Source organism: Hemitrygon akajei, chromosome 2 (assembly GCF_048418815.1).
Source record: "Hemitrygon akajei chromosome 2, sHemAka1.3, whole genome shotgun sequence".
Lineage (NCBI taxonomy): Eukaryota > Metazoa > Chordata > Chondrichthyes > Myliobatiformes > Dasyatidae > Hemitrygon > Hemitrygon akajei.
The window spans coordinates 2,027,001-2,051,589 of record NC_133125.1 but is presented as its reverse complement, the minus strand read 5'-3'; the positions used below and the strand labels follow the sequence as shown (position 1 = coordinate 2,051,589).

Genomic DNA, 24,589 nt, shown 5'->3' with positions numbered 1-24,589 from the left:
GAGTTAATCAGTCTGATGGCCTGGTGGAAGAAGCTGTCCCGGAACCTGTTGGTCCTGGCTTTTATGCTGCAGTACCATTTCCTGGATGGTAGTAGCTGGAATAGATTGTGATTGGGGTGACTCAGGTCTCCAGTGATCCTACAGGCCCTTTTTACACACCTGTCTTTGTAAATGTCCTGAATCATGGGAAATTCACAGCGACAGATGAGCTGTGCTGTCCGCACCACATGTGTGAAGACACACATTTAACATTTTAGGAACAGCTTCTTATTCTTCACCATCAAATTTCTCAATGGACAACGAACCTATCAACACAACCTCACTATTCTTGCTCTCTTTTTGCACTTTTTGTTGATTTTATTATGGTTATTATTCCATTACGGTCTTATTGAGTAAGCGAATCTCAGCGTTGTAGATGTTGACACTTATGCACTTGGATAATAAATTCACTTTGAATTTATTGTTAAATATATTTCTTACTGCGATTTACAGTTGTTATGCACTGCTTCCAAAAAAAAAACACATTTCATGACATACGCCAGTGATACAAAACCTGATTCTGATTCAATGGTAACGACTTCTCTTTAACTATTCCATCCAATCGCTCAAAGAACAGTACCACCTCTCCTCCCAAGTCAATGAGTGAACAGAAGACCCACAACTCACCCATTCACCCTCCTCTGCACAGAAACATCAAGCCCAGCATCCTCCACGTATTCACCGACATGACGCTTGGGGTTAGGGGTCACATTCTTCACAGCGCAAAACCGGACTATTTTTAAAACAATTGATTCACAGACATCTCGGTAAAAACGGTAAAGACATCGATGATTTCCCCTGATTTAGTTGTTTTTTGCTCAGCTAGAAATGGGTCCATGATCACATGATCATGTTGGACCGAAGGGCTGATGGGATTTGTAGTTCGCGCCTGTCTGACAGTTGTCGGAGATGGAACGTGCAGTGGGTTTAAACCGTTCCACCCGAACTGCCTTCATTGCGCTGTGGTTCCTACTCGCCGTCGTCAGGGCGGAGATCCGGCACAACAATGTCAGCTCCTCTCGGAGCCCCACGGGGCAGCAGCAAAGACACGTCCCCGGACCCAACATTGTACTGGTCACTTGTGATTCTTTGGTAAGGGAAATACTGAGCGTTCTAAATAAGATTGTGAGTTGTCGTTTCTGAACTACTAGAGCTGTGGAGTAAATGAAATGTATCAGTCTGTAGTTCGATCAGGAACTTGTTTCCCCATTTAGTAGGAAACAGACTGCAGGAACATACAGAAGACTGTAAAACCCGCCGAGAGGATCACCGCGATTTGTGACATTTAGTGGAAACATTGCAGACGAAGGGCCCAAAGCAATATTGACGACCCCCATCTATCACCCATCCCACAATCTCTTTGACCCAGTACTGTCTGGAAGGAGATACAGGAGCACCAGGACTAGGACTGCCAGAGTAAATGACAACTTCTTCCCTCAGGCTGGGAGACTAAAGAACATCCTGCCACCACCGAAGTCTCATACTAAAACAGCGTGCTACACTTTACTACATTCATTTTGAATTACAGAATTTTTTATTCACTTATTCATTGTATAATATTTTGGTTTATGTGCTGTGTGTGATATATGCTGCACGTATTTGCTGCACAAATCACTCTCTCACCTAGATGGGGTCAGTTGTGCTGTGAGGATTACATTCCTTGACTTCTCTAGTGCCTTTAACACCATCCAGCCCAAGATCTTAAGGCACAAACTAACGGAGATGGGAGTAGACTCTCACATGGTGGATTGGATAGTGGACTACTTGACAGATAGACCTCAGTATGTGCGGTTGGGAGACTGTAGGTCTGACACGGTGGTCAGCAGCACAGGAGCGCCGCAGGGAACCGTACTCTCTCCGGTCCTGTTCACCCTGTACACATCAGACTTCCAATATAACTCGGAGTCCTGCCATGTGCAGAAGTTCGCTGATGACACGGCCATAGTGGGGTGTGTCAGGAATGGACAGGAGGAGGAGTATAGGAAACTGATACAGGACTTTGTGATATGGTGCAACTCAAACTACCTGCGTCTCAATATCACCAAGACCAAGGAGATGGTGGTGGACTTTAGGAGATCTAGGCCTCATATGGAGCCAGTGATCATTAATGGAGAATGTGTGGAGCAGGTTAAGACCTACAAGTATCTGGGAGTACAGTTAGACGAGAAGCTAGACTGGACTGCCAACACAGATGCCTTGTGCAGGAAGGCACAGAGTCGACTGTACTTCCTAAGAAGGTTGGCGTCATTCAATGTCTGTAGTGAGATGCTGAAGATGTTCTATAGGTCAGTTGTGAAGAGCGCCCTCTTCTTTGTGGTGGCGTGTTGGGGAGGAAGCATTAAGAAGAGGGACGCCTCACGTCTTAATAAGCTGGTAAGGAAGGCGGGCTCTGTCGTGGGCAAAGTACTGGAGAGTTTAACATCGGTAGCTGAGCGAAGGGCGCTGAGTAGGCTACGGTCAATTATGGAAAACTCTGAACATCCTCTACATAGCACCATCCAGAGACAGAGAAGCAGTTTCAGCGACAGGTTACTATCGATGCAATGCTCCTCAGACAGGATGAAGAGGTCAATACTCCCCAATGCCATTAGGCTTTACAATTCAACCGCCAGGACTTAAGAACTTTTTAAAAGCTATTATTAATGCTTTTTGAGATAGTGATTTAGATGCATATCATATTTTTTTTACTGAGTTAAGTATTGTATGTAATTAGTTTTGCTACAACAAGTGTATGGGACATTGGAAAAAAAGTTGAATTTCCCCATGGGGATGAATAAAGTATCTATCTATCTATCTATCTATCTATCTATCTGTTGCGTGGGTGCACTGTGGTCCAGCGGAACCTTGTATGTTTGTATCCTGTATATGTACAGTAAGATGACAATAAACTTGAACTTGTTCACTGTACACCATACTGGTGGAATTGGAAAGCAACAAGAGCACCTGCAGAAATATAGGGAAATATTTTAATCTCCACAGAGATGGCAGCTAACATCCACGTCACCGAAGTTCTGAGGTGGCACCTACGTGTCATCCATTTCCACTGTTCCTTTTTATTATAAATTTCCTAAATTTCACTAGGTCTGATTAGAAGCTATTCCCTGAATAGCTTGAACGTTTCATGTGAGAGTTCACAACATATGGAATCAATGTTGATGACTTTATTGTTTTTATTTAGAGATACAGTGCAGAACAAGCCCTTTCGGCCCTTTGAGCTTCACCACCCACCGATTTAACCCAAGCCCAATCATGGGACAATTTACAATGACCAATTAACCCACTAATCGGTATGTCTTTGGACTGTGGGAGGAAACCAGAGTACCCGGAAGAAACCAATGCACACATGGGGAGGACATACAAGGTCTTTACAGACAGTACTGGAATTGAACTCCGACACCTGAGCTGTAATAGCATCACGATAACACACACAAAATGCTGGGGGAGCTCTCAGGCTAGACAGCATCTATAGAAAAGACTAAATAGTCATCACTTCAGGCCATGACCCTTCATCAGGACCATCGGTTTTGTGTGTGTTGCTTCGATTTCCAGCATCTGCAGATTTTCTCACGTTTGTGACACTACTGTAGTACCTGCTATACGAGCTCAGAGAAGTGTAGGCTTCTACACTTCCCTGTGAATAGCCCTGCACTGCTTCCTCCAGTTGATCTTTCCTGTCAGTGGGACAAGGATTGTGACAGAGTTAACTGGCATGCTGTCTGTGACATCTTTACATTAATCTCAAATGTGTACAGAACCTCATCAAGTTGAGAACCTTGATGCAACTGGGTTATAGTTGATTTTGGTAGATAGTTTATCCATCTGTTTTCCATTTCAACATGATGGTGAGGACTGGACAGAATCAGAATCAGGTTTATTATCACTGGCATGTGACGTGAAATTTGTTAACTTAGCAGCAGCAGTTCAATGCAATACGTAATCTGGCAGAGAGAGAGAGAGAAAAAGAAATAAATAATATAATACATAATAAATAAACAAGTAAATCAATTATGCATATTGAATTGATTTAAAAGAATGTGCAAAAACAGAAATACTGTATATTAAAAAAAAAGTGAGGTAATGTCCAAAGCTTCAATGTCCATTTAGGAATCGGATGGCAGAGGGGAAGAAGCTGTTCCTGAATCACTCAGTGTGTGCCTTCAGAGTTCTGTATCTCCTACCTGATGATAACAGTGAGAAAAGGGCATGCCCTGGGTGCTAGAGATCCTTAATAATGGACGCTGCCTTTCTGAGACACCACTCCCTAAAGATGTCCTGGGTACTTTGTAGGCTAGTGCCCAAGATGGGGCTGACTAGATTTACAACCCTCTGTGGCTTCTTTCGGTCCTGTGCAGTAGCAACCCCCCACATACCAAACAGTAATGCAGCCTGTCAGAATGCGCTCCATGGTACAGCTATAGAAGTTTTTGAGTATATTTGTTGACATAACAAATCTCTTCAAACTCCTAATGAAGTATAGCTGCTGTCTTGCCTTCTTTATAAGTACATCGATATGTTGGGACCAGGTTAGATCCTCAGAGATCTTGACACCTAGGAACCTGAAACTGCTCACTCTCTCCACTTCTGATCCCTCAGTAGGGATTGGTATGTGCTCCTTCGTCTTACCCTTCCTGAAGTCCACAATCAGCTCTTTCGTCTTACTGACACTGAGTGCCAGGTTGTTGCTGTGGCACCATTCCACTAATTGGCATATCTCACTCCTGTGCACCCTCTCGTCACCACAATGGTTATATCATCAGTAAATTTATAGATGATATTTAAGCTATGCCTAGCCACACAGTCATGGATATATAGAGAGTAGAGCAGTGAGAGGAAACCCCGGTGCTATGAAATGGCTTCGCTTAAAGAATTGTGTTGACTTTAGACATTAATTATTTAGGCTTTTCAGTGGCGGAGATCAGGACATGGAAAGCCATGAGGCTGATCAAAAGCTTTGAAGATCTGAGTTGTGTTGAAGGACATGAGTGTCTTATGGAAACAAAGTATTCAAGATTCTTGTGGAAGTGCAGAACTAATACAGACACAATAGAGACTGTAGATGCTGGACATTTAGAACATGCAGCAGGTCAAGCAACATCCATGGAGGAAATGAACAGTTAATGTTTTTAAAGAGCAAACATGAGGAAATCTGCAGATGTTGGAAATTCAAACAACACACACAAAATGCTGGTGGAACGCAGCAGGCCAGGCAGCATCTATAGGGAGAAGCGCTGTTGACGTTTCAGGCCGAGATCCTTCGTCAGGACTAACCGAAAGGGAAGATAGTAAGAGATTTGAAAGTAGTGGGGGGAGGGGGAAATGCGAAATGATAGGAGAAGACCGGAGGGGGTGGGATGAAGCTAAGAGCTGGAAAGGTGATTGGCGAAAGTGATACAGAGCTGGAGAAGGGAAAGGATCATGGGACAGGAGGCCTCAGGAGAAAGAAAGGAGGGAGGGAGCACCAGAGGGAGATGGAGAACAGGCAAACAACTAAATATGTCAGGGATGGGGTAAGAAGGGGAGGAGGGGTATTAACGGAAGTTAGAGAAGTCAATGTTCATGCCATCAGGTTGCAGACTACCCAGTCGGTATATAAGGTTTTGTTCCTCCAACCTGAGTTTGGATTCATTTGGACAATAGAGGAGGCCATGGATAGACATATCAGAATGGGAATGGGACGTGGAATTAAAATGTGTGGCCACTGGGAGATCCTGCTTTTTCTGGCGGACCGAGAGTAGGTGTTCAGTGAAACGGTCTCCCAGTCTGTGTCGGGTCTCACCAATATATAAAAGGCCACACCGGGAGCACCAGACGCAGTATATCACACCAGCCGACTCACAGGTGAAGTGTCGCTTCACCTGGAAGGACTGTCTGGGGCCCTGAATGGTGGTGAGGGAGGAAGTGTAAGGGCAGGTATAGCACTTGTTCCGTTTACAAGGATAAGTGCCAGGAGGGAGATCGTTGGGAAGGGATGGGGGGGACGAGTGGACAAGGGAGTCGTGTAGGGAGTGATCCCTGCGAAAAGCAGAAAGGGGGGGGAGGGGAAAATGTGTTTGGTAGTGGGATCCCGTTGGAGGTGGCGGAAGTTACGGAGAATTATACGTTGGACCTGGAGGCTGGTGGGGTGGTAGGTAAGGACAAGGGGAACCCTATCCCGAGTGGGGTGGTGGGTGGATGGGGTGAGAGCAGATGTGCGGGAAATGGGAGAGATGCGTTTGAGAGCAGAGTTGATGGTGGACGAAGGGAAGCCCCTTTGTTTAAAAAAGGAAGACATCTCCTTCGTCCTGGAATGAAAAGCCTCATCCTGAGAGCAGATGCGGCGGAGACGGAGGAATTGTGAGAAGGGGATAGCCTTTTTGCAAGAGACAGGGTGGGAAGAGGAATAGTCCAGGTAGCTGTGAGAGTCTGTAGGCTTATAGTAGATATCAGTAGTTAATGTTTTTGGTTGAAATCCTTCATCAGTCCTGAGTCCCTCCAGCATTTTGTGTGTGTAGCTACAGATTTAAAGGAACTGGAAAGGCAAAACTAAAATTCTATTTTAAAATTTGAGAACAAGATGTAGAGGTGCTTTTTGAAATTAATAATTTTGAATTAAGCATTTAAATGAGTGCTTAATAATTAACTATTATTTTTACATTAGACAATCCTTTGGCATCCAAACCAAAGTTCTTCAATACTACCAACATTACCAAAAACAAAGTATCTGATATTTTCTAGTTAAGCTAACCGTAGAAGAGTATGACACAGGAACAGTCCCTTCAGACTATGATGTGGTGCTGAACTGATAACATCAAACTAAATTAATCCCTTTAGCCTGCACATGATCTGTATCCCTCCATTCTCTGTATATTCACGTTCCAATATAACAGCTGCTTAAACATTTCCATTGTATCTGCCTCCGCCATCAACTCTGACACCTACTGCTCTCTACATATATGGAAAACTTGACCCACACATCTCCATTGAATTTGCCCTCTCTCACCATAAATGTATGCTCTCTAGTCTTAGACTTTTCAACCCTGCCTCTCATAACTCTATAAACTTTCATCAGGTCTCCCCTCAGACTCTGCCACTCCACTGAAGCCAAACCTAGGTTATCTAACCTCTCCTTATTCTACATGCCCTCTAATAGGTTCTGGTGGTCCTCTACTATACCTCTACAAAGCCTCCTGGGGTGTCCAGAAATGACTGCAGTCCTCCATGTGGCCCAACTAAAGTTTTATAAAGCTGCAAAGTTATCTATGGACTTTTGAACTTGATGTCTCAGTTCATAAAGGCAAGCATGCATGTTCATTCTTTACCACCCTGTCAACTTGTATGGCCATGAGTAGAAAAGAATTTAACCTGAGTGTTGAAAGTTCATCATTATTGCAGCATTTTATTCATATAGAAATATAATTTTGTTTCACATAATTTCTCCTTTCCTTGTGGAAGGATTGGATGTTTGATTCTATTTCTATTATATTGATACATTTTTGATAACTGTGCATCTCTTTCTAGGATGGAAGATTGACATTCAGCCCTCAGAACCAGACAATTAATCTTCCCAACATAAACCTGATGAGAGACAATGGCGCAGTTTTTCTCAATACCTATAGCAATTCTCCAATTTGCTGTCCTTCTCGATCAGGTATGATTGTTTATATTCTGTGTCATTTTAAGTGCAGTTGTTGCAGACTGAAACATGTTGATGTGTACACATGGTACTTAATGAGCTATATACATACCTCGGCTGTGTCAGCCGGGTGAGAATCGCAGCACAAAGGACAGGAAGCAACTTTCAGAAAAGGCTAAATGATATCACAATTGTTCCAGACTAGGACTAATAGGCACTGGAGAAGTTTTTTCCCTACTGCGGTCACTTTGCTGAACAGTTAACTGCCGGTTAACTGTCGGCTAACTATTACTTGGATTGCACTACCTGTATGTATAATCTATATTTTCATTTATATTTATCATTATTATTGTTATGAGCAGAGAGACAACATCTGCCGGAAGTAAATTCCTTGTATGTGCATAAGGTACTTGGCGATTAAAGTCTGATTCTGATTCCGATTCTGATTCTGATTAATGTTCTTCTTTCCTGGGCTACATTGCAAATATAACCATATAACCATATAACAATCACAGCACGGAAACAGGCCATTCCGGCCCTCCTATTCCGTGCCGAACTCTTAATCTCACTTAGTCCCACCTACCCGCACTCAGCCCATAACCCTCCACTCCTTTCCTGTCCATATACCTATCCAATTTTACCTTAAATGACACAACTGAACTGGCCTCTACTACTTCTACAGGAAGCTCATTCCACACAGCTATCACTCTCTGAGTAAAGAAATACCTCCTCGTGTTTCCCTTAAACTTTTGCCCCCTAACTCTCAAATCATGTCCTCTCATTTGAATCTCCCCTACTCTCAATGGAAACAGCCTATTCACGTCAACTCTATCTATCCCTCTCAACATTTTAAATACCTCGATCAAATCCCCCCTCAACCTTCTACGCTCCAATGAATAGAGACCTAACTTGTTCAACCTTTCTCTGTAACTTAAGTGCTGAAACCCAGGTAACATCCTAGTAAATCGTCTCTGCACTCTCTCTAATTTATTGATATCTTTCCTATAATTCGGTGACCAGAACTGTACACAATATTCCAAATTTGGCCTTACCAATGCCTTGTACAATTTTAACATGACATCCCAACTTCTGTACTCAATGCTCTGATTTATAAAGGCCAGCGTTCCAAAAGCCTTCTTCACCACCCTATCTACATGAGACTCCACCTTCAGGGAACTATGCACTGTTATTCCTAGATCTCTCTGTTCCACTGCATTCCTCAATGCCCTACCATTTACCCTGTATGTTCTATTTGGATTATTCCTGCCAAAATGTAGAACCTCACACTTCTCAGCATTAAACTCCATCTGCCAACGTTCAGCCCATTCTTCTAACCGGCATAAATCTCCCTGCAAGCTTTGAAAACCCACCTCATTATCCACAACACCTCCTACCTTAGTATCATCAGCATACTTACTAATCCAATTTACCACCCCATCATCCAGATCATTTATGTATATTACAAACAACATTGGGCCCAAAACAGATCCCTGAGGCACCCCGCTAGTCACCGGCCTCCATCCCGATAAACAATTATCCACCACTACTCTCTGGCATCTCCCATCTAGCCACTGTTGAATCCATTGTATTACTCCAGCATTAATACCTAACGACTGAACCTTCTTAACTAACCTTCCATGTGGAACTTTGTCAAAGGCCTTGCTGAAGTCCATATAGACTACATCCACTGCCTTACCCTCGTCAACATTCCTCGTAACTACTTCAAAAAATTCAATAAGGTTTGTCAAACATGACCTTCCACGCACAAATCCATGCTGGCTACTCCTAATCAGATCCTGTCTATCCAGATAATTATAAATACTATCTCTACGAATACTTTCCATTAATTTACCCACCACTGATGTCAAACTGACAGGTCTATAATTGCCAGGCTTACTTCTAGAACCCTTTTTAAACAATGGAACCACATGAGCAATACGCCAATCCTCCGGCACAATCCCCGTTTCTAATGACATCTGAAAGATCTCCGTCAGAGCTCCTGCTATCTCTACACAAACTTCCCTCAAGGTCCTGGGGAATATCCGGTCAGGACCCAGAGATTTATCCACTTTTAAATTTCTTTAAAGCGCCAGTACTTCCACCTCTTTAATTGTCATAGGTTCCATAACTTCCTTACTTGTTTCCCACACCTTACACCATTCAATATCCTTCTCCTTAGTGAATACCGAAGAGAAGAAATCGTTCAAAATCTCTCCCATCTCCCTCAGCTCCACACATAGCTGACCACCCTGATTCCCTAAGGGACCAATTTTATCCCTCACTATCCTCTTGCTTTTAATATAACTGTAGAAGCCTTTCGGATTTACTTCCACCTTATTTGCCAAACCAAACTCGTAACTTCTTTTAGCTTTTCTAATCTCTTTCTTAAGTTTCCTTTTACATTCTTTATATTCCTCGAGCAATTCCTTTACTCCATGCTGCCTATATCTATTGTAGACATCCCTCTTTTTTTGAACCAAGTTTCTAATATCCCTTGAAAACCATGGCGCTTTCAAACCTTTAACCTTTAATGATTAATGATTAATAATCATTCACACTGTAACAAAGCAACAGCCAGCTCCAGCATATTCTGAAGAAACAAAGTAAGTGGAGAAATTTTGATCTGTGAGGAAAAACAAAATGAAGACAGTTTGCTCGGCAGAGCACGTGCAGAGTCACCAGTTACCGGCGCCATCTGATTCATGTAATAAAATACTGGATCTGTTCTGTCATGCAGCATGTTGGGAACGAGATATTACACATTGAAAAAAAATTCTCAAAATGTACTTATGTAATTAACTCAATGATCATCTATGAACTTACAAACATAAAATGGAGAAATGGGACTAGGACATTCAGTCCCTCTTGCCTCCTCATCTCCCATTCCAAAATGTTATTTATTTATTGATTGATTGATTGAGATGCAGCGTTGACCATAAAGCATAGGAGCAGATTAGGCCATTCAGCCTATCGAGTCTGCTCCACCATTCTATCAAGGCTGATCCCAGATCCCACTCAACCCCATACACCTGCCTTCTTACCCTAACCTTTAATGCCCTGACCAATCAGAAGACAATCAAATTCCACCTTAAATATACCCATGGACTTGGCCTCCACTGCAGTCTGTGGCTGGGTATTCTATAGATTGGTTACTCTCTGGTTAAAAACAAAATTCTCCTTACCTCTTTCTAATGGGTTGCCCCTCCATTTTGAGCCTGTGCCCTCGAGTTCTGGATACCCCCACCAAAGGAAACGTCCTCTCCATGTCCACCCAGTCTAGTTCTTGCAGCATTTGGTAGGATTTAATGAGATCCCTCCACATTCTTCTAAATTCCAGTGAATACAGTCCCAAAGCAGTCCTTGTATATTAACCCCTTCATTCCTAGGATTATTCTTCATGAACCTCCTCTGAACTCACTCCAATGACAACACATCCTTTCTGAGGTATGGGGCCCAAAACTGTTGACAATACTCCAATTACGGCCTAACTGGTGTCTTATAAAGGCTCAACATTATCTCCTTGCTTTTATATTCTATTCCCCTTGAAATAAATGCCATGATTGCATTTGCCTTCTTTACCACAGACTCAACCTGTAACTTAACCTTCTAGGAGTCTTGCAAGAGGAATCCGAAGTCCCTCTGCACCCCTGATGTTTGAATTTATTCCCTATTTAGATAACAGTCTGCATTATTGTTCTCTTTATCAAAATGCATTATCATATATTTCCCAACACTGTATTCCATCTGCCATTTTTTTGCTCATTTTTCCAACTTGTCCAACTCCCACTGCAATCGCATTGTTTCCTCAGACTACCTATGTCTCCACGTATCTTTGTATCATCCGCAAACTTTGCTGCAAAGCCATCAATTCCATTTTCCAAATCATTGACAAACAATGTGAAAAGTAGCAGTCCCAATAATGACGCCTGAGGAACACCACTAGTCACTGGCAGCCAATCAGAAAAGGCCCCTTTTATTCTCACTCACTGCCTCCTGCCTGTCAGCCATTCTGCTTTCGATGCCAGTATCTTTCCTGTAATGCCATAGGATTTTATCTTGTTAAGCAGCCTCATGTGTGGCGCCTTATCAAACACCTGAAAATCCAAGGAAATGACATCCACTACCTCTCCTTTGTGCACCCTGCTTGTTACTTCCTCAAAGAACTTCAACAGATTTGTCAGGCAAGATTCCCCTTCAAAGAAACCATGCTAACTTTGACTTACTTTATCATTAGTTTCCAAGTACCTTGAAACCTCATCCTTAATAATCGACTCCAACACTTTCCCAACCACTGAGGTTAGGCTAATTGGCCTGTAACTTCCTTTCCTTTGCCAGTGAAGCAGGCTCTTCTGGTCCTTTGAACCCTACTCCCCAGCAGCTCCTGATTTAAGCCCAGCCTAATCACAGGACAATTTACAAAAAACCAATTAACCTACCAACTGGTATGTCTTTGGACTGTGGGTGGAAACCAGAGCACCCGGAGGAAACCCATGCAGTTATGAGGAGAACGTACAAAATCCTTACAGGCAGCAGTGGGAATTGAATCTGTGTCACCTGCATCGTGAGAAGCACTATGCTACTGTGCCACTCCATGGCTGAATCCTATCTCGGTTCCACTTTCCTCTATGAACTTAATACTTGTAATATCCAAAAAATTCTCAAGTATATTCAGCAAATGCTTTTCCATTGATCTTTTGGTAATTCCAGAATTTATTAGATCATAAGACCGTAAGACATAGCAGCAGAATTAAGCCACTTGGTTAATCGAGTTTGCTCCGCCATTCTATCATGGCTGATCCTTTCTTCCCCCTCCTCAGCCCCACTCCATGGTCTTGTACCCATAACCTTTGATGCCATGTCCAATCATGAACTGATCAAGCTCTGCCTTAAATACACCCAATAACCTGGCCTTGACAGCTGCCTGTTGTATTAATTTCTACAAATGAACCACCCTCTGGCTAAATAAGTTTTTCTGCATCTCTTTTTTAAATGAAGACCCCTCTAGCCTGAGACCGTATCCTTGATTTCCCCACCATGGGGAACATCCTTTCCACATCCTGTCTAGGTTTTTCAACATTCAAAACATTTCAATGAAATCTCCCTGTCATCCTTCTAAATTCCAGCAAGTACAGGCCCAGAGCCATCAAACATTCTTCATATGATTGCACATTGCACATTTAGACGGAGACATAATGCAAAGATTTTTACTCCTCACGTATGTGAAGGATGTAAGAAATAAAGTGAATTCAATTCAATTCCTTTCTTTCTCAGAATCATCCTTATGAACTTTCTTTGGACCCTCTCCAATGCCAGCACATCTTTTCTAAGATGAGGACCCCAAAACTGTTCACAATACTCAAGGTGAAGCCACACCGGTCCCTTGTAAAGCCTCAGCATCTTGAAATGAATGCTAACACTGAATTTGCCTTCCTCACCAACTACTCTACCTGCAAGTTAAACTTTAGTGTGTTCTGCACAAGGATTCCCAAGTCCCTTTGTATCTCAGAGTTTTGAATTTTCTCCCTAGGAAATAGTCTGCACATTTATTTCTACTACCAAAGTGCACGCCCATGCATTTTCCCACATTATATTACATTTGCCAGTCTTTTGCCCATTCTCCTAATCTGTCTAAGTCCTTCTGCATCCTACCTGTTTCCTCAGCACTACCTGCCCCTCCACCAATCTTCATATCATCTACAAACTTGACAACAAAGCCGTCTATTCCACCATCTAAGTCATTGATACACAGCATAAAAAGAAGTGGTCCCAACACCAACCCCTGCAGAGCACCACTAGTCACTGGCAGCCAACCAGAAAAGGATCCTTTTATTCCCACTTGCTGCCTCCTACCAATCAGCTAATGCTCTAACCATGCCAGTAACTTTCCTGTAATACCATGGGCTCTTAACTTAGTAAACAGACTCATATGTGGCACCTTGTCAAAGGCCTTCTGAAAGTCCAAATATACAACATTCACTGCATTCCCTTTATTTATCCTATCTGTCTCCTCAAAGAATTCCAACAGGTTTGTCAGGCAAGATTTTAAGCAACTATGCTGACTTTGTCCTATCTTCTCCTGTGTCACCAAGTACTCCACAACTTCATCCTTAATAATTGACTCCAACATGTTCCCAAACACTGAGGTCAGGCTAACTGGTCTATAATTTCCTTTCTGCTGCCTTCTCCCTTTCTTAAAGAGTGGAGTGACTTTTGCAATTTTCCAGTCCTCTGGCACCATGCCAGAGTCCAATGATTTTTGAAAGATCATTTCTGATGCCTTCACAATCTCTACCGCAACCCCTTTCAGAACCGTAGGGTGCAGTTCATCTGGTCGGGGTGACTTATGTACCCTTAGGTCTTTCAGCTTTTTGAGCACCTTCTCCCTCGTAATAGTAACTGCAGTCACTTCTCTTCCCTCAAACCCTTCAACATCTGGCACACTGCTAGTGTCTTCCACAGTGAAGACTGATGCAAAATACTAATTTAGTTCATCTACCATCTCCTTAGCCCCTGTTATTATTTCTCCAGTCTCATTTTCTTGCAGTCCTGTATCCATTCTCATCTTTCTTTTATTTTTTACATACTTGAAAAGCTTTTACTATCCACTTTGATATATTTTGCTAGATTGCTTTTGTATTTCATCTTTTTTACTCCTAATGATTCTTTTAGTTGCTCTCTGTAGGGTTGGCTTTCCAATCCTTTGTCTTCCCACTAATTTTTGCTTTGTTGTATGCCCTCTCTTTTGCTATTATCCTCTGAGTAAAATATTTCTCATCGTATTCATCTTGATTACAGGGAAATAAATGAGGAATATGAATATTTGAATAGTTTGCATATACTCAATGGACCCAATGGCTGATTCAAAGTCATAACAGAATATGAGAAGTTCAAAATAACTCTGTCATTTTATCTTGTGTTTTGGGGCTTGGGGAGGACACTAGGCTTACTTGTCTTTAATTTAGGTGCTTTTTTGTTAAATTCTCTTCCTTTGTAGCATGTTGTTATTGTACGCTTAATTTTGCACTGTATTAATGCTCCTCATTGAGATTTGGGGTTTTTAATTTGTAAAATGTTTTGAAAAACTAATAAAAAATGTTAAAAAATAAAAAATTTTTAAAAAACTCTGTCAGAGTTAACAAACTAATAGAGCACCGTAGTTCTTGCTTGTTAAGTGGCGATGATGTCATGACAGGAAGCTCTTCATGAATAATTGTTCACAGAATATACATAATTGTATGCCAAGATTAGAAGCAATCTGCATGAGATAGTTGTTACAGACATATCTTTTCAAATAGTTTATTATTTATTTTTCTGACCCAATTACCTTAAAAATAGATATCTGGAAAAAATTTACAAAAGTATAAAAAAGTTATCATGTTTAAAAAGACAATCTGCTTTGTTTAATTTTGTCAGTGATAAGAGAATGAAAAGGAAAACACTCTTGGGGCTTCCATGAGTTGAAAGCTCACACAATCACCGTAAAACAGAGAGAGAACAATATAAAACTGAGTTGAACACCAAATTACCAGTCCATTATCAATGACTTTAACCCTGCATTGGATTGCACTGTCTGCTCAAATGATTTTTGCTATAAAATAATTTTGTCACCTGGTGTTCACTGCAGACAAAAGCTAGTAGGATTTCCCTTGTAACAAAATCAATTGCATCACTTCATGTTGTTTTGAAGTTGAACAGTTCTAATCTGTGAAATGATTTTTACTTAAAATATAGATTTAAAACTCAACATAGAACTTAAACATATTTTGTGTTGTTGATAATAATAATTATTACAGAAGGGTAAGATTTAAATCGCAACAAGAGGCGGAGAAGGAAGAGGTAAAAGAAGCTTTTTTTAACTGATCGCAGCAAGGAGGCTAGACTGCGCAGGCGCGTGATGTAACGCACCAAAGGTTTAAAAAGGAAGACTGCCATATACAGCGGCCATCGTCGTTGCAGCCATTGTCAGAGTGGACTGAGGCAGAGCGGGTCAGCTTTGGCTCAATCAGGCTTCGGCGAGAACAGGCAGAGGCGAGGTTGAACGGGGCACAACTGCGCAAGCATGTGCAAGTCGGCCCGTGAGGCAGCAGGAGAATTTAAATAGCGAGCAGAGGCTGAGTATGAGCTTCACTCCTGGTGAGGTAAGGCCAGGTAAGCTCCTTTAATTAATCTAATTAGATTAGGAGTAGGTAATGGAGGCAGCAGTTAGGGCAGTTGAGTGCTCCGTTTGCAGTATGTGGGAAGTCAGGGCGAACACTGTTGTCCCTGATGACTACACCTGCGAAAGGTGCATCCAGCTGCAGCTCCTGACAAACCGTGTTAGGGAACTGGAGCTGGAGCTGGATGAACTTCGGATCATTCAGGAGGCAGAGACAGAAATAAACAGGAGTTTCAGGGAGATAGTCATCCCTAGGAATCAGGTGACAGGTAGTTGGGTGACTGTCAGGAGAGGGAAGGGGAATAGACAGGAAGAGCAGAGCACCCCTGTGACCGTTCCCATCAACAATAAGTATACCGTTTTGGATACTGTTGGTGGGGACGACCTACCAGGGACAAGTTGCAGTGGTTGCATCTCTGGCACCGAGACTGGACCCTCAGCTCAGAAGGGAAGGAGGGAAAAGAGGAGAGCAGTAGTGATAGGGGATTCAATAGTTAGGGGGACAGATAGGAGGTTCTGTGGAAGAGATCGAGAATCCCAGATGGTCTGTTGCCTCCCTGGTGCCAGGGTCCACGACATCTGGGATCGAGTTCTCAGTATTCTCAAGAAGGAGGGTGAGCAGCCGGATGTCGTGGTCCATGTAGGGACCAATGACGTGGGTAGGAAAAGTGAGGAGGTCCTGAAAGGTGAGTTTAGGGAGCTAGGTGCCAAGTTAAAGGACAGGACCTCCAGGATAGCAATCTCAGGATTGCTTCCAGTGCCACATGCAGGTGGGTTTAGAAATAGTAAGATAGTGCAGATCAACGCATGGCTGAAGACATGGTGCAGGAGGGAGGACTTCAGATTTATAGATAATTGGGCAGTTTTCCAAGGAAGGTGGGACCTGTTCCGGCAGGACGGTTTACATCTGAACTGGAGGGAGACAAATATTCTTGCAGGTAGGTTTGCTAGAGAGGCTCCCGTGGATTTAAACTAGATATGGGGGGAGAGGGGAACCAGAGTGTAGGAACAGATGTATGGGAGAAGGAAGAAAAAGAAGACAGTAAAGTTCTTTGTACTGTTAGAGATAAACAGAGAGGAAGAGGTGGAGAATTTCTTAAATGCATTTATTTTAATGCTAGGAGCATTGTAAGAAAGGTGGATGAGCTTAGAGCATGGATTAATACCTGGAAAAATTTTTTTTTGCAGCAATACATAGTGCAGCCATAGTGGGGTGTGTCAGGAATGGACAGGAGGAGTAGTATAGGAAACTGATACAGGACTTTGTGATATGGTGCAACTCAAACTACCTACGTCTCAATATCACCAAGACCAAGGAGATGGTGGTGGACTTTAGGAGATCTAGGCCTCATATGGAGCCAGTGATCATTAATGGAGAATGTGTGGAGCAGGTTAAGACCTACAAGTATCTGGGAGTACAGTTAGACGAGAAGCTAGACTGGACTGCCAACACAGATGCCTTGTGCAGGAAGGCACAGAGTCGACTGTACTTCCTTAGAAGGTTGGCGTCATTCAATGTCTGTAGTGAGATGCTGAAGATGTTCTATAGGTCAGTTGTGGAGAGTGCCCTCTTCTTTGTGGTGGCGTGTTGGGGAGGAAGCATTAAGAAGAGGGACGCCTCACGTCTTAATAAGCTGGTAAGGAAGGCGGGCTCTGTCGTGGGCAAAGTACTGGAGAGTTTAACATCGGTAGCTGAGCGAAAGGCGCTGAGTAGGCTACGGTCAATTATGGATAACTCTGAACATCCTCTACATAGCACCATCCAGAGACAGAGAAGCAGTTTCAGCGACAGGTTACTATCGATGCAATGCTCCTCAGACAGGATGAAGAGGTCAATACTCCCCAATGCCATTAGGCTTTACAATTCTACCGCCAGGACTTAAGAACTTTTTAAAAGCTATTATTAATGCTTTTTGAGATAGTGATTTAGATGCATATCATATTTTTTACTGAGTTAAGTATTGTATGTAATTAGTTTTGCTACAACAAGTGTATGGGACATTGGAAAAAAGTTGAATTTCCCCATGGGGATGAATAAAGTATCTATCTATCTATCTATCTATCTACATGGAGGTACCGACTAGAGAAGGGGCAGTGTTGGATCTCCTGTTAGGGAATGAGGTAGGTCAGGTGACAGATGTATGTGTTAGGGAGCATTTCAGGTCCAGTGATCACAATACCATTAGTCTCAATATAATTATGGAAAAGGATAGGACTGGACCCAGGGTTGAGATTTTTGATTGGAGAAAGGCTAACTTTGAGGAGATGCGAAAGGACTTAGAAGGAGTGGATTGGGACAATTTGTTTTATGGGAAGAATGTAATAGAGAAATGAAGTTCATTTAAAGGTGAAATTTTGAGGGTACAGAATCTTTATGTTGCTGTTAGGTTGAAAGGAAAGGTTAAAAGTTTGAGAGCGCCATGGTTTTCAAGGGATATTGGAAACTTGGTTAGGAAAAAGAGAGATATCTACAATAAATAGCAAACCTAGCAATTAAAGGCCTATCAGTTTAACATCAGTGGTGGGTAAATTAATGGAAAGTATTCTTAAAGATGGTATATATAATTATCTGGATAGACAGCGTCTGATTAGGAATAGTCAGCATGGATTTGTGCGTGGAAGGTCATGTTTGACAAATCTTATTGAATTTTTTGAGGAGGTTACAAGGAAAGTTGATGAGGGTAAAGCAGTGGATGTTGTCTATATGGACTTCAGTAAGGCCTTTGACAAGGTTCCACATGGAAGGTTAGTTAGGAAGGTTCAATCATTAGGTATTAATATTGAAGTAGTAAGATGGATTCAACAGTGGCTAGATGGGAGATGCCAGAGAGTAGTGGTGGATAACTGTTTGTCAGGTTGGAGGCTGGTGACTAGTGGTGTGCCTCAGGGATCTGTATTGGGTCCAATGTTGTTTGTCATATACATTAATGATCTGGATGATGGGGTGGTAAATTGGATTAGTAAGTATGCAGATGATACTAAGGTAGGTGGTGTTGTGGATGATGAAATAGGTTTTCAAAGCTTGCAGAGAGATTTAGGCCAGTTAGAAGAGTGGGCTGAACGATGGCAGATGGAGTTTAATGCTGATAAGTGTGAGGTGCTACATTTTGGTAGGAATAATCCAAATAGGACATACATCGTAAATGGTAGGGCATTGAAGAATGCAGTAGAACAGAGTGATCTAGGAATAATGGTGCATAGTTCCCTGAAGGTGGAATCTCATGTGGATAGGGTGGTGAAGAAAGCTTTTGGTATGCTGGCCTTTATAAGTTAGAGCATTGAGTATAGGAGTTGGGATGTAATGTTAAAATTGTACAAGGCATTGGTGAGGCCGAATTTGGAGTATTGTGTACAGTTCTGGTCATCGAATTATAGGAAAGATGTCAACAAAATAGAGAGAGTACAGAGAATATTTACTAGAATGTTACCTGGGTTTCAGCACCTAAGTTACAGGGAAAGATTGAACAAGTTAGGTCTTTATTCTTTGGAGCGTAGGAGGTTGAGGCGGGACTTGATAGAGGTATTTAAAATTATGAGGGGGATAGATAGAGTTGACGTGGATAGGCTTTATCCATTGAGGGTAGGGGAGATTCAAACAAGAGGACATGAGTTGAGAGCTAGGGGGCAAAAGTTTAAGGGTAACACGAGGGGTAATTTCTTTACTCAGAGAGTGGTAGCTGTGTGGAACGAGCTTCCAGTAGAAGTGGTAGAGGCAGGTTTGATTTTGTCATTTTAAAAAATTGGATAGGTATATGGACAGGAAAGGAATGGAGGGTTATGGGCTGAGTGCGGGTCAGTGGGACTAGGTGAGAGTAAGCGTTCGGCACGGACTAGAAGGGCCGAGATGGCCTGTTTCCGTGCTGTAATTGTTATATGGTTATCTGTATATTAATGAGGATTAATACTTTGAAATGATTCATTTAAAATTATATAAAACTTTAAGATATAGGAGATGAATTAAGTCATCCAGCCCATTGCATCTCTCTCCCTCTCCATCATGGCTGATTTATTATCCTTCGTGATACTTCATCAATTGTGTATAATGGGATGTAAAGATGTCTGCATACTGTGAAAGTGAATCATTGGAACATATAGGAACAATGGGTCCCATTTAATTAGATACAAGTACTTAATTTGAGAAGTCGACAGATTACCAAATAACATATTAAGAGGTGAAATGACAGAACTGGGATATAGAATATCTGTATCAAATTCCCCCATGTTATTAAAAAAATTGAAGTCAAATCCTGCTTGTAGAATGCAACCTGCAAAAGAGATTAATCAAGTCTTAAAAACAAATAAAGAAAATACATAGAAACATAGAAAATCCACAGTACATTACAGACCCTTTGGCCCACAATGCTGTGTCAAACATGTAACCTACTGTAGAAATTGCCTAGAATTTCCTGACTGGAAATTCCTCTACCACCTGAATTTCCTCTATTTTTCTAAGTTCCATGTACCTATCTAAGAGTCCCTTAAAAGACCCTATTGTATCCGCCTCGACCACCTTCAAAATGGGGGGGGGGGACAATTCTCAACGTAAGTGTTATATTTTAAGAAATTGCTTTCAGCTAATTCTGTCCTGGTTTAAGCTGATCCATCTAATAATTTCCTTTTTACTTCAAAATCATCAAAACTCTTCATTAGTAACCTGCAACAGCAAGCTCCATAGTTTAATTAAGTGAATGATTCTTCAAAGACATAGTGCACCAAATGTGCACTTTCTTAATTCTGCTACTAATTACCGGTAGTTCTTAGACGGGCAATTAGCTTTATAGTTTATTTATTTAGAGATTCAGCACAGAATAGGCCCTTCCAGCCCTTTGAGCTGTGCTGCCCAGCACCTCCTGACAACCCCACGATTTAACCCTGACCTAATCACAGGACAATTTACAATGACCAATTAACCTACTAACCGGTATGTCTTTGGACTATGGGAGGAAACCGGAGCACCTGGAGAAAACCCACACATTCCATGAGGATGGCATACAGATTCCTTACAGAGCGTGCAGGATTGAACTCCGAACTCTGACTCCCCAAACTGTAATAGTGTAATGCTAATTGTTAGTACATGGTTTCTATAGTTTCACTGAGAATTGCAATCCTGTCTCTAATCCCTGATTTGAAGGATTGCAATAATTTAAGCCTCTAATAAAAGATGTGCTTGCTTTTTACATTTTGGAGCTAATATGGCTCTGTCACCTTTGAAATAACTGTGTCCCTTCAAAAGGAGTTTTTGTTTAGACTTCTTTTAGCAGAGGAAGACTATAAAGCAAAGAGAATTAATACATAATTTTAAAGTGAGTCCAAAATGATAACTGATCAGGAAATGGAAGTTCTGATGGTGTAAATTGTTGTTAGTGGGTACTACCAGGCTATTACTAAGACCTCAACTGGTCACATCTGATTTATCTATGAAAAGTTTAATGATTTATAAAATGAAATGTTGGTTTATGGAACAATCCCAGAAGAACGGATGAATAAATGGGCAAGTAGGTGGCAGATGGAAAATGTGGGATTAGGCACATTTGGTAAGAATAAGATAAAACTTTCTTTTCATCAACACTCAGATGGATTTTGTTATGTTGGTTCACAAGATGTAGAAGAATTGGTATATTCATTTAGGCAAAGAATTCAACCAATTAATTATCATCTCAAGGGGTTTGCGGTACATCAGAAAGTCTTGGCAGTTTTGATCTCCATGTTTTAAGAAAACTACCCTTGCCTTGGTATCAGTGCAAGGGAATTTTGCCAGAGTGTTTCCTGGAATATGAGGACTATACTATGTGGAAAGATTGGATAAGATTGGCCAATCTCACTCAAGTTTAGAATAATAAGAGATATCTCATTGATTAGTACAAAATTCTGACAGGAGTTTACAGAGTAGATGCTGAGAACTGAGCAATCTTGAGGTGTCAGGTAAAGTTTCAAATAAGGAGGTTGGTCATTTAGGTCTGATATGAAAAGAATTACTTCACCCAGTGAGGGTGTCTTTGGATTTTTGTACCTTGAAAATTTATAGTTGCTCAATAGTTGAATATCTTCAAGTTGAGAATAAAATATTTTTGGGTAGCAAGGAATTTAGAAGATATGGGGATAGAGTCAAAACTGGACTTGAGACACATGATCAGCCATGGTTTTTATTATGTGTGTGTGTGTGTGTGTGTGTGTGTGTGTGTGTGTGTGTGTGTGTGTGTGTGTGTGTGTGTGTGTGTGTGTGTGTGTGTGTGTGTGTGTGTGTGTGCCCTTAACTCCTGGTGGAGTCATCGGAACACCGTCATGACAAGCTCTTTACACCAATTTTTTTTTTGGTGATTGCTCATCATACAATGTGTCTTGGGCATCTCAAACCTGGTGGAGCCCATCCTTCGCCAGGTTTTTGGATTCAAACTCGGGAGCGTTCACTCTGAAGACCGACGCTGATGCCACTACGCCACCAGCTGGACTTCACTGGTTTTTTTAATGTTTGGGGGTAAATGCTCAAACAGAATGTGTGGCCATCCCTTGATATTATGTGTTGTGTTCTTAAATTTGCCTTTTTCTAGGACCTGGTTAGTTTTGTAAGTCTTCTCTCACCATATTCCAATCTACTGTGTTGTAGCACCCCCGCCCTATTGAGTACCCCACTAGCTTTCAGCACTATATCCATAGTTTTTCTCATACTTTGATAATTTCATTCCTACATATAAAGCTGTGAAAAGTATTGATTATTCTCTTTTTCAGCCTTATGGAGTGGCTTATTTGTTCATTTAACAAAATCCTGGAATAATTTCAAGTGCTTGAACCCTGATTACCCCACCTGGATGAAAGTCCTACAGAATCATGGCTATTACACAAAAGTATATGGAAAAACTGATTATACTTCAGGACACCACTCAGTGAGGTAAGGCTGAATTTGTTTTGGGAAAGTACTATACACTCAGTGGCCATTTATTTAGGTACACCTGTACACCTGCTCATTAACACAAATATCTTATCAGCCAATCATATGGCAGCAACTCAATGCATGAAAGCATGCAGAAATGGTCAAGAGGTTCAGTTGTTGTTCAGACCAAACATCAGAATGGGGAATAAATGAAATCTAAGTGTTTTTGACATTGGAATGACTGTTGGGGTCAGACAGGGTGGTTTGAAAATCTCAGAAACTTGTGATCTCCTGGGATTTTTATATACAACAGTCTCTAGAGTTACAGAGAATGGTGTGGAAAAACAAAAAAACAACCAGTAAGCAGCAGTTCTGTGGGTGAAAAGGCTTTTTTAATGAGAGAAGTCAGGGGAGAATGGCCAGACTGGTTCAAGCTGACAGGAAGACGACAGTAATTCAGATAACCACGTGTTACAACAGTGGTGTGCAGAACAGCATCTTTGAATACACAACATATCAAACCCTGAAGTGGAAGGGCTACAGCAGTAGAAAACCATGAAAATACACTTAGTAGCCACTTTCTTACAGGAGATATATTTTGTTTTAGAATCAAATGGTCTTTTACCATATTTTTGTTAAATATGTTTCGGCCAATTGTACTAATAGCTGTGAGATCATATCTGCATTGATGATCTTATTTCATTGTGAAAGCAACATTTTGATGCAGAAATGGTATGTCTGCAATAAAATCACCAAGATGTCGACTTTTACCAAGTAAACAAGGAAAATATTTTTACATTTGGATCATTACATTTTATGCAAGTCCACCCTATTTAATCTGTTAAACTGCTGTACAGATTGGGGAAAGTGCATTCTGCAGATTCAGAGAGAAGGAAAATCCCACAGAGAATCTGTAGTAATAAACACAAAATGCTGAGGAACTCAGCAGGCCAGGTAGCATGTATGGAAAAGAGTAAACAATTGACATTTCGGGCCAAGGGTCTCGGTCTGAAACATCAACTGTTTACACTTTTTCCATAGATGCTGCCTGGCCTGCTGAGTTCCTCCAGCATTTTGTGTGTGTTGCTTTGATTTTCAGCATTTGCAGGTTTTCTCTTGTTCAAGAATCTATAGTAGACTGTTCTTTAATGCTTGTGTGATGCTGTAACTGAGGTTTATGAAATTATATAGGTGTTCAAACAAATGATTACAGAGTCAGAGAGATTGCGGGGCAACTCAGTTGTGTAGCAGTTAGTGCAACACTTTACAGGCCCAGCAATTCCCAATTGGGGTTCAATCCCCAGCACTGCCTGTAAGGAGTTTGTATGTCCCTCTGTTACCTCTGTGTTTCCTCTGGGTGCTCTGGTTTCCTTCACATTCCAAAGGCATGCAGGTTAGGGTGAGTAAACTGTGGGCATATTATGTTGGTACCAGCAGCTGGTAACACCTGCAGGCTGCCCTCAGAATGTGTTGGTCATTGACACCTAACGATGCATTTCACTTCATATTCCGAGGTATGTGTGACAAATCTCTTTCTCTCTTTGAAGAAATTCAGCCTTTTAAAATATGTGTTATCTGCCCTGCTTAAATCCTACCTACTGCTATTTATCATGGCTACTACCAACCTGATCTGTTCCTGGCCATTGGCCTTTGCAAGTCCCATGCAGTGAGCTTAGTTTTGTGACTCCTCAGAATCATACTTGAAATACACTGGGCAACCAAATGAAGCAGTAAGTTATTAACATACAACCACTCTGATTGTGATACCTGGTTGTACAAGTTTTAAGTTGTGATTCTCACTTACCAATTCTCCAGCCTACTATTTATGAGGAAGCAAGGATCGAGCCAGAATAGGGTTAGTTGAAGGGGAAGCCTGGTATGTGAAGATTCTGTTGAACATTATTGGCAGGATCTT

The 24,589-nt window shown here is 41.6% G+C and overlaps 2 protein-coding genes across 3 annotated transcripts in view; one reads left to right on the top strand and one right to left on the bottom strand.

Moving 5' to 3' along the window:
- Positions 1 to 719, bottom strand: part of skic3 (SKI3 subunit of superkiller complex) — a 183,377-nt gene extending 182,658 nt beyond the window's left edge. The window contains exon 1 of the mRNA XM_073066275.1: positions 667 to 719. The gene's annotated coding sequence lies outside the window, so the exon portion shown is untranslated. The remainder of the gene's footprint in view (positions 1 to 666) is intronic.
- Positions 720 to 928: 209 nt separating this feature from the next.
- Positions 929 to 24,589, top strand: part of arsk (arylsulfatase family, member K) — a 47,050-nt gene continuing 23,389 nt past the window's right edge. Inside the window, exons 1-4 of one of the 2 annotated variants that reach the window (XM_073066266.1) lie at positions 1,011 to 1,131; positions 7,169 to 7,312; positions 7,537 to 7,666; positions 22,533 to 22,692. In XM_073066266.1, coding sequence (XP_072922367.1) covers positions 7,295 to 7,312; positions 7,537 to 7,666; positions 22,533 to 22,692 — 308 coding nt within the window. In that variant the 5' untranslated portion in view covers positions 1,011 to 1,131; positions 7,169 to 7,294. Of the gene's footprint in view, positions 1,132 to 7,168; positions 7,313 to 7,536; positions 7,667 to 22,532; positions 22,693 to 24,589 lie in introns of both variants that reach the window. The other variant, XM_073066256.1, reaches the window with a different exon arrangement.